Below are 10,302 nucleotides of genomic sequence, written 5' to 3' on the forward strand. Positions count from 1 at the left end.
ATCACTGTTGTATTTTAACACTCATGATTGCAGCTCACGGCTCAGATTCACAGTTTAGATACTTTAAATCGATCAAAGCTCCTTTTTCCAGATTTGGTTGCTTTTTTCACCCAATTTCTCCTTGAAAACGAAGCGTTTGGACATTGATGCCTGAAAAGAAACTGAAACTGACAGACTGTGAAACATTCGTGTGTCATGCAGAGGCTCACACCCTGCAAGAAAACAGGAAAACCTCGAGCAGTGTCAAAACAGTACTGCAACTGATAAGAGGCTTTGTTACTGATGAGATTAAAGGACACTGAGCTGTGCAGCCAGTAATGACCGTGAGAAACACGCCCGTGATCCAGTACAGCAGGGTCCCCAATCCCAGTCCACGAGGGCAGGTCCCTGCAGGTTTTAGATGTGTCCTTGATCCATCACAGCTGATTTAAATGGATAAATTAGCTCCTCAACATGTCCTGAAGTTCTCCAGAGGCCTGGTGTGTTGACCCAGGGTGATCTAAAACCTGCAGGACACCGGCCCTCATGGACTGGGATTGGGGACCCTGCAGTACAGCTTACATGTTGCATGATGTGTTAAGTTGTTTACGCACATCTGAATAAGAATGAAGGAACTCAAAGCTGAGAAAGAAGAGAGAAAGCACAAACAGCAGCACAGCCGCTTCCTGTTTGTCTGACGCATGCTGGGTTTTTATTTCAGCTCATGCTTGTTAGAAATCAGATGATTTGGCTTCTTGAAAGTGCCGTGTTGTTTTTTCTGACAAAGAGGAAACCTGCATGAACCCAGAGCTGCGTCACATGTTCAGACGGATTAAAGGAAGCCAGAGACGAATACAAAGAAAGCAGATGTCAGTTAAAGTGCAGAGACTCTGAAAATGTGTGTTTTAGTCTCATTAGCTTCGAGTGAGGCTCTCTCCACCTGTAACCCTCGTGTTTAGTATACGTGTGTTTTTAAATGCTGAACTAGCTTTTTCATATTGTTTCAGAGTACAGAGCACAAACTTGTGTGTCAGTGTGTTAGTTTAGCGTCAGGGTTTGTGGTTGATTCACTTCAGCAGCTGATTAGATGAGACAAAAGCAGACGAGGACAAAGAGACGACCTGTCGGCTCAGGTCACAACGATCCCTCGTCCTCACACATCCTGTTTTATTTTGGACTTTTGTTTTCCTCGTTCTGCCCTTATTAGTTTCAATTAGCCCTGTGTTTACACTCGTCGCTTCGTATCAGCTTTTAGATCTGTTTTACCTCAGCGCTCACTTCCTCGCGCTTCGCCGTCTGTGATATTTATACAACTCCTTTGTGTTTCATTTCAGGACTTCTGAAACCCTTCAGAGGATCTATTTTCCCGGTGGAATCGTAGCAACAGACCATAAATCCACAGTTTCCAGCTGATAGTCACAGACCTGTTCTGGTTCCCTTACTTCCTGTACAGTTACAGTACAGTCACATGATGAAGTCAGTGTTTGTACTGCAGTGAGCTGAAAGGTTCATGCTGCTCTGAAGGTTACATTTCAGACATGTGAGCTGCTTTTTATCATTTTATCAGATGTAACCACATAGTTCTTGTTGCTTAAACTTAAATTAGTTTTATGACGAGTAGTTCACAGCATCACTGCTATGATAACACTAATTATATTTATTATGAGACACTGGAGGGCAAACGTTGTGGTGTTCAGGAGCTGTGTGCAGGAGGAGGTCAGTAGAGTAGCGGTGCAACAGACGCTGCTCTGTTGGAGGGAGTCAGCGCTCATGTGCAGGGTGTGATTGAATGATTTGGGCTTTAAATCCCACACAGCAGCACATAAAGTGTAATTACACACAGCTGCGTGGTTTCAATCCGCCCGGTGATGAGGGCGCGCCTTCTCAAACCAGGCGGCTGGAAGTGAAGCTGGAAAAATCAAGAGACTCTGAGATGGAAAAGAAGTCAAAACTATTCAGGGGGAAGTTTTCTCCTCTCCTTTTATGCTCCTTACACTCTGCTTCCCAAACAAACCTCCCTTTAAAGGCCCAGAGTCTGAGACTTTGAGGAAACCGGCCCGCGGAGTTAAATGACCTCACCGCACAGACATTCTGGAAAACTGCGTGCTGCTGTGTCAGCGGGTTTTAAATGATGTCAGAGGGTTTTCCAGACTTCTCATGATATCAGCACAAGTCTGAATCCAGCCAGCTAAGACATCTCGTGGGGTTATATTCAGTAACATAAACAAAACAAACCACAAAGAGGAGCCCTGAAGCACAGCACCTGTGCAGCTAAGCTTTAAAAACAGTGCATTTATCCACACAAGGATCCTTATGTTGATGCATATGAAAAGCAAAGGTGGGAAGTTTCTCAGATTCACCTGATTTTAGATGGACTTGATCATAAATGCAGCCCCGGAGGCCTGACGGGCGTCACGGATAAATTCACTGACCTGCAGAAGCATTTCCTCCACCTGATGAAAGCTTAACCAGAAATATCGTTTAATAAATCAGCGTAAACGAGACTGATGAGCTCAGTTGTTAAAACAGCACAGAGGAAGCTCTGAAGCAGGACCTGCAGCCATAATCAGAGGAGACGCTGAACCTGTGCTGACAGGCGAACAGTAACTCTGCAGACAGATAACCGTCTGTTTCCGTCCGCGAGGTTAAACTTTACGACACGACTGTTTTTCATCATTCACTGTTTCGTTATCAGGTCCCTACATCTTTATGGCAACGAGATTCCTTCTGGAACAATCTCCAGTTATGATAAGAGCTACAGAAAACTATTAAAACATACGTAAAGCCACAGGAGTTCACAGTCCAGCCTTTGACTGTTTTATGAGTCAAACGAGGCTCCACAAAAACATCTGATAAACTGAAACCGGAGGATGTGTGGACACACTGGGCTTCAGTAACAGTGTGTACTGTTTGTGTTTGCAGGAGCTCCATTCACATTAAAACACTATTTTTTGAACTGCAGGTTTTATCTTGCACAAACAAGAACAAAAAACCTGAATTCATTTTTTAATCTCAGAGTTTTGCTTGCAAACGTTTCCCAGAAGCACAGCAGCATCGACATGACTGCAGAGCTGCAAACCTGTGTGTAAAAGCTTTAAGTGCAAACAGGTGAAATACAGTAAACAAGGCAAGAACAGGCGGATTCATTCTAACGAGCTTTAAAGTCAATGTTTGGTGTGACTGCTGTCATCCAGCTCAGCTGAACTCTCCTTAAGAGCTCTAAAGAAGAAGGCAGCTGGACTTTGTTAGGTTAGTGAAGACGATCGCTGCTAATCCAGGAGGCTTCTTCCGTTCTGATCGTGTGTGTCATCACCACGGCGTGGAAAGAAACCGCTGCTGCCACCCACGATGCAGTCTCGAGATCCCGTCACACCTGGCCTCAGGACCCACGCCTGTCTCCACACCCATCATCAACGACCACCTCCAGATGGGACGCTTTTGTTTTTAGAACTGAAGAAGAAAGTTTAAAGAAGTCCACTTTCTTTCTTTTCTCAGGTCTGTGGGACGACAATGACCTGGGTGAGAAGCTGCACAGTCGTGCTCTCCTGCAGCTCTGTACTGTTCAGGAATAATTCTCCGGGCTGCTTCAAGGACATTAAAACGTCTGCCCGGCCTTTTGGTCCCACGCTGCTTCAGTAATGTTGATGTGGCTTCTGGGAAGGCCGTGCTATGACTCTGCTCTAGCACGTTCAAGTATGCTTTCAGTGCCCTGGCATTCAGGGGTCAAGCTGAAAAGTAAATCTGTTGTGAATCACATGTTCCAAGATGGTGTCGTACGGTGGGTCAGGTTACCATGGTGCTTTTCTGTGTTCATAATTTCATTCATCTCTTACTGGCTGACATTAAGCTCCCAGTGACAGAGCCGCCACAGTTTTGCTCCCCAAATATTTAAACGTTAGATTCATCTCTGGATCAGACCCGTTTGCTCTCGTTTCTTAAGGACATGTGGTTCATATGTCGTGTAGTTTACAGCCATCAGCTCTTTAATCACCTTGTTAATGCAAATACAATTTTATTCTGGTCAAATATTCAGCTTTTGCATTTTTCAGTCTTAAAACAGGGAAACCAACGTGTTTGTGACCAGAGATGGGCAGTAACGCGTGACTGTAATCAGATTACTTTTTTCAAGTAACGAGTAAAGTAAGGGATTACTATTGCAAAAACGGTAATTAGATTACCGTTACTTTCCCGTTGGAACGCTGCGTTACTGCGTTACTAAAACTGATTTTTTTTGCGAGAGTGTCTCATGACAGTGACGTAAGCGAGTGCCACGTTCGTGACAACAGCTGTGTGCAGATCAACAATGGATCATATATCGAGTGCAGAGAGAGTATGAGCGTGCAGCGTTTAAAGCGTGGAAGTACTGACCTTACTTTGAGTTTGATTCCATAAAAAGTGACAAAAACATTAGTGTCCATTGTGCGTGGGAAGAAAAGTAGTTGCCAAAAAAACCCCTAAACTTCCAAACAAGCACCGAGTAGCTACGACGTAATGGGAAACTCACAGAGAAACTCGCGGATTCTTCCACTGACCGCTGCACACCTGCACCAGGGTAAACCTCCGCCTACCCCACTCCTGCTTTACAGGTGAAAATAGAGCAACAGGACCGCTAGTCTTTGACTTTATTTATTTTCTGCTGTGTTTTACTTGCATCTATTTGAAAGACTGAGTGTAAACACACAAAATATTTTATTTTATGTGCTGGAATGTGCAGAAAATAGGTTTAAATGTTAAATTAATTTCTTCCAGTCAGAGAATGTTGCAGATAATTAAATTTTTGCTTGATGCATAAAGTTAAAAGATTAAAACTAATAAAACAAGTTTTAAAAAGAGACTTTTCCATTTGATTACATTTTGTATGATGATTATGCAGAAAAAGTAGAATTGGGCTGAAAGATCTATCACTTTATCACCTATTCAGGTTGTAAATCGTGTTTTTAAAAACTAATTAATTACTTTTGAAAATAAGTAATCAGTAAAGTAACAGGATTACTTTTTTGGGGAAGTAATCAGTAATTAGTTACTGATTACTTTTTTAAGTAACTTGACCAACACTGACAGGCTGCTAGTAACAGTTGTGTGTTGACGACACTGATCCAGCCCTCAAGTTAGTTTCTTTTTTTTCTTTTTCAAAAAAAAAAAAAAAAAAGTAGAGTTGTAGGTCTTTGTTTGGTGGCCTGAGTGGCAAAAGAAAGACGTTCTGTAAAGGTCGGCGCCACAGACTGGATGAGTGACTAAAAACCAGGAGAACTTTTAACGTCAGAATCTTCCTTTGATTCAACAGAAGGACACGAGTGACTCCTGCACTGTGACCTGTTAAAGTTTTAATGAGTTTGAATTCTGTGAATGAAACTATGAATTCAAGTGCAATCAAAGGCAAGTATGTAATCAACAGAAGAATGACACAGTTGTGCGATTAGCAGTTTTTATTTAAAGCTAAAAGTGATTTTAAGATTGAATAAAGACGAGTAACTCTGTGACAGATTAGACAAAAGCCTCACTAAGACTACGAACTACATGCAGGTTAAATGCACCAGGTTACTGCGATAAATGCTGCGTTTCAAAGCTGAACTCTTCTGAAAAGCCGAGGCGCGTCTGCTCGGTCGGGCCTCTTATTCCTCAGATGGAGCGGCCATCTTGACGAGGCTGTCCTTGTCGAACCTGAAGAGCCTCCAGCCCTCCTCCTGAGAGAGGTCCTCGGCACCGCGGCGCTTGTAGAACTGGACCGACGGCTCGTTGTTCTCCGCCACCACGAACATCATGCCGGTGCAGCGCGTCTTCATCGCCAGCTGCAAGAGGATTGAGAGGAGTTTAGGTTGGTGCGCTCAAAAGAGCCGCCAAAGTCAGGATGCACTTTAGTTCGTAAACACTCACATTACTGAGGTGCCGCAGGATCCCTGACCCGATGCCCAGCCCTGCAGAAAGGAACAAGTCAGGCCATCAATGAAGCTGCAGAGCAGCAGTGAATGTAAACAGATGGAGATGTTTTTACCTCTGTACTCATCCATCACATAGAACTCCTCCAGGTAGAGCTGCTTGCCCACCCAGGGGTCGTACGTGAAGTAGTACATGGCGAAACCCACCACCTTGGGATCTGCAGGGAGAACCAGACCAACATGTTAGGCTGTTAGAAACCAGACATCTCATTCTTGAGATTATGTGGATAAAATATATGCAGAGCAAATAAAAGCAGGGCTGATGTTTCATGTTTTGGGAATAACACCAGGCTTAGAAGCTGTGGAGGAAAAATCTTGTTTAAGATGTGAACAAAGAGACAGTTGGGCAAAAATAAATAAATGCAACACCAGGAATGGCTCCATGCAGGAAAACTTCTGCTTTAACCTTCAACTTTCTTCTTGCGGGAAATCTGCCAGAACTTTCTCGGCCTAATCAGACCGTTTACGAGCGTCTGCGCTACAGTCACTGGGAATGTGTCCAGATGGTGCCTCAGGTGATGAGGTGCTGCAGGTCAGGCACAAACTGTACTTCTCAATGGAAGCTACGTCGTGAAGAACAATGCATTCATTAAATAAACGTGTTCAGGGGGATTAACACCTGCAGGCGAGCGTCTGACTCTCGGCCTGTATTTACAAAACCAGGATGCACACCCTGTGGAAACGCTGCGTCTCAGCAGACTGTGGGAAACATTTACTCTCCTTATCAGGTGACCTGATAACCTGAAGGTTCCTGAGGGAAACTATTTAAGCCTCAGGCTGAAAACCTCCAAGTGTTTTTGCTCCAGAAAGAGGATCCGTGGAGTTTCGTACCTTCACTGCTCTTCTCTCCTTGGATCTCAGTGATGATGCAATGGTAAAACGGGGTGTCACCGAAGCCATCCTCAAGGAGCTCTACAGGCAAACACAACCTTTAATTATTTACACAACAGAGCAGGAGTCTTTTATTCATGTGCAGGTGACTTTAAACTCACCTTTCTCAGTCAGTGTCACCTGGTGCTCCATCTCCTCGTATTTTGCAAGTTCCTGGAACAACAATGGAATGATGTCATTCGTAGTGCGACACAGCGCTCCTGATGCCGTTTCATTTTTATTTAGTCCATAATCCTGTTTGTTTTGAGCTCAAGTTCTTTAACAAGCAAAGTGTATTGCAGCACTGCAGCTTATCCAGTATTCTAACATTTTATTGTGCGACAAGACATTTATTAAGGAAGAACACAAACGAATCATTGTAATAATTGGTCAGCATCATTATGGTGATTAAGATGTTTAGATCTTTTCCATCAATCTTTTTTATTCAATGTGAATGAATGAGCAAATTCACAAGAAACGAATTGACATTAAGGTCATTAAAAGGACCAGAAAAGAGGGAGGTTGAAAACAAAAAAAACAAACAAAAAACCACTTTTCTTTTTACAATTGTAAGGGAAAAATTATTTAAAATGGCTTTACACGCCAAAAAGTTAAGTGGAATTAACTAGAAGGAGCCAATTTTATTTATTTTTTAAAGCCAAGTTTACAAGTAAAGTCGATAAGGTCCTTTAAAGGTTTATTGTGTAAACTGAAAATGACGTGAACTTTAAATTAGAGGCCTCCTAAACGCCCTGATGCTAAATATAGGCTCCACCAGTTTCCAGATCAAACCGGCACCCTCTCTGGGGTTTTACAGATGTCAGCTTGTTTTGTTTTTCTCCACTGTAATAACATTTCTGCGTCGGGGTCAGCTATGGTACGGACTCCGCGTCAGACGGACCATATTTAGACACCCGGCCGCTCTGAGTCATCTGACGGTAAAGAGAGGCCTCCGGCTCTGACCTCATACTCGGACATCCTCCGGAAAGCTCACACCTGCCGATGTTTCGCTAGTTAACGGATTTCCACAGCTAACGGATATTGCAACACGTAACAGTTCCCTTTAGCTCATTTTCGACCGCTATGTTGAATTCCTGCTCGTTTCATATCAAATTAATTACGTTTATCCCCATAACGGTATTTGTTTTTTTAATCCCACAGGCCTACCTTCACCAGTCGTAATATATCAGGCACGTCTCGGGGTTCAGCTTTTCGTAATTTATACTCCATTTTCTTCTTTTACTTTTTTTCCCTTTCGTCAGAAGTCCTCTGTATGTAAATTGGAAGATTAGGTGTTTCTTCATTCGCCTCGCAGTGGCTTTTCCCCCACAGTCAGCCTCTGGTCCGGACGCGCTCGTCGAGATAAAACATTCAGTACGACTGGCCCTCGGCTGGGTCGCTGCCGCTCTACTGTGCTCCCTTTGTTTATGTCAGGGCTTTTATAGCCGGCTCGCGCTGCAGTATAATTGGTCGGCTCACTCAAGTATCGGATTTCTGACAAATCAGCGACACCCTCTGGTCACTTTTTTGTCCAATCGGGGTACAAAGAACGGTCACATGTGGGGGTCTGTTTTTATTCTGTCATATGTTTTTGATGGAGAAAAGGACCTGGGAAAGTGTTTTTATTCTTTAGTTAAACAATGTTGAACTAATGTTGAACTAATGTTGAACTAATGTTTAACAGTCAAACAATGTGCTAAATATTTAACACATTAAACAAAAGAGTAACTTAACTGTAACTGTATCTGAAGTTCAGAAAACAACATCAGTTTTGCCCCAGAGATAAGATAAGAAGCACATAGATTAGTTTGGCACCAAATAGTTACGTAACAGATAAACAATTAAATGAAGAAATATTGTTTTTACAGTATTTAAAACAAAAATGTTCTACTATAGAAAAATGAAGAACATTATCATAAATACAGGACACTCTGGGCAATAATAATAATAATAATAATGAATAATGGATTGGATTTATATAGCGCTTTACAATGCCACTATTCATTCACTCTCACATTCACACACTGGTGGAGGCAGCTACAGTTGTAGCCACAGCTGCCCTGGGGCAGACTGACAATAAGCTACTTTTCTGTGATTCTACACATTTATGATGTAGAAAACTGAGACACATTGTTGAAATTGTCCTTCCTTTTCTTTTAAGATATGTCAAGGATGAAATATTTAGTTGTGTGTCTTTACACTGACAGAAAGACATTGCTGTTCTACAAGGAAGTGAAGCCACTCAGCAGGGATCTATTTGGGCAGTTGTTGTGAAGGTTTGTCTACTTGATTTTAAAGGTCTTTGTGGAAAAAAAGAACCACATTTATGGAAACACCAGTTTTTCACGTTTCTTTTTTCCTCCAGGAGGTTTAATTTGAACTCACAATGCTCCAGAACAGACTTCAGTTCAGGTCTCTCCCATAATGCCTCTGTCTGCCCACACAAGTGGAATTTTCCACCACCAGCAGACTCTACATATTCATGTGCAGAGTAGAGCGTGTGTAATGATTAGGTGTGGTTAGATGCTTTGCAGACAGTCGTAGCATTGATGTACTGGGGGGAACAATGATCCTCTGAGCACAGGTGAAAGGCCACCCCCACCCCTGCAACTGTAACTGAGACTGAAATTGATGCAATACAAGACATTTAATGTTCCTAACAGTGTATAACGTGGTTGTTTTCATGTCTCTTTATAGTTGCTTTATTTATGACGCTTCTTATACTTTTTTTTCTTCTCATATATTTTGCCGTTGTTGTTCATTCACTTGTAGAAGACGGATCAGAACGTTTGCCTGTCCAGAAAAGTGTTCAGCTTAAAAAACAACAACAACTAAGGGGAAGGTGTGCCTCAGGAGTATCTCGTGAAAACCAGACATTTTTAACCCTTCTGTTATGTTTGTCTCCAAGGTGAAGGAATGACGTGTGGGTCAGCTTGGGCATGTTTAGTTATCCAAAACAACAAAACCCCACAGAATAAACATTGTTCATATCTCATTATTAACTCCATCACTAACTATTTCAGTCATTATTTGATGTAGTTGTGTTCTTTACTGCTCACAGATCATGGTTCGATGAGGATATATGACTTTTCTTTTTTCATAAAAAGTGTTTTTACATTTTTTAAGTACAGTGTTGAATAATGGTAGTTGCCAGCTTGTCTCTCTCTCTCTCTCCCATCTAACACTGCTTGTCTCTCGATGATCAAATCAGATGACTCTGGAAAAAATATGAAGTCTCCATCACTGTAAAATGTAATATTGTGTTTAGTTAAAAATATTAAATAGGCTGAACTCAGTTTTTATCAATTTGTTATTAGAACTAGATTTTAATAAGTTACCAGTGCATTTTATGAAAAAACGCTGATAAACTCAATTTACTTGAGTTGTCTTAACTTACGGTGTGTTCACACCGAACAAGATGGACGCGAACAAAAACGCCCCAAACGCCCCTAATTTGACGCGTGCACATTCGCGCCTCAACAAGTGTCCAAGAAAAATCCATCGTTAATATATGTTT

The 10,302-nt window shown here is 42.2% G+C and overlaps 1 protein-coding gene across 1 annotated transcript; it reads right to left on the reverse strand.

The window, feature by feature from the left end:
* Nucleotides 1-5,387: 5,387 nt before the first annotated feature.
* On the reverse strand, nt 5,388-8,190 carry LOC102777910 (diamine acetyltransferase 1-like). The gene is made up of 6 exons (XM_006807928.3): nt 7,953-8,190; nt 6,908-6,959; nt 6,747-6,827; nt 5,972-6,073; nt 5,854-5,894; nt 5,388-5,768 (listed from the first exon to the last, which is right to left on the reverse strand). The coding sequence occupies exons 1-6, from the start codon at nt 8,013-8,015 to the stop codon at nt 5,592-5,594; spliced, it is 516 nt and encodes a 171-aa protein (XP_006807991.1). The 5' UTR covers nt 8,016-8,190; the 3' UTR covers nt 5,388-5,591.
* Between the last annotated feature and the right edge of the window lie 2,112 nt (nt 8,191-10,302).

Source organism: Neolamprologus brichardi, chromosome 9 (assembly GCF_056152115.1).
Source record: "Neolamprologus brichardi isolate AB-2024 chromosome 9, ASM5615211v1, whole genome shotgun sequence".
In the NCBI taxonomy this organism is placed as follows: domain Eukaryota; kingdom Metazoa; phylum Chordata; class Actinopteri; order Cichliformes; family Cichlidae; genus Neolamprologus; species Neolamprologus brichardi.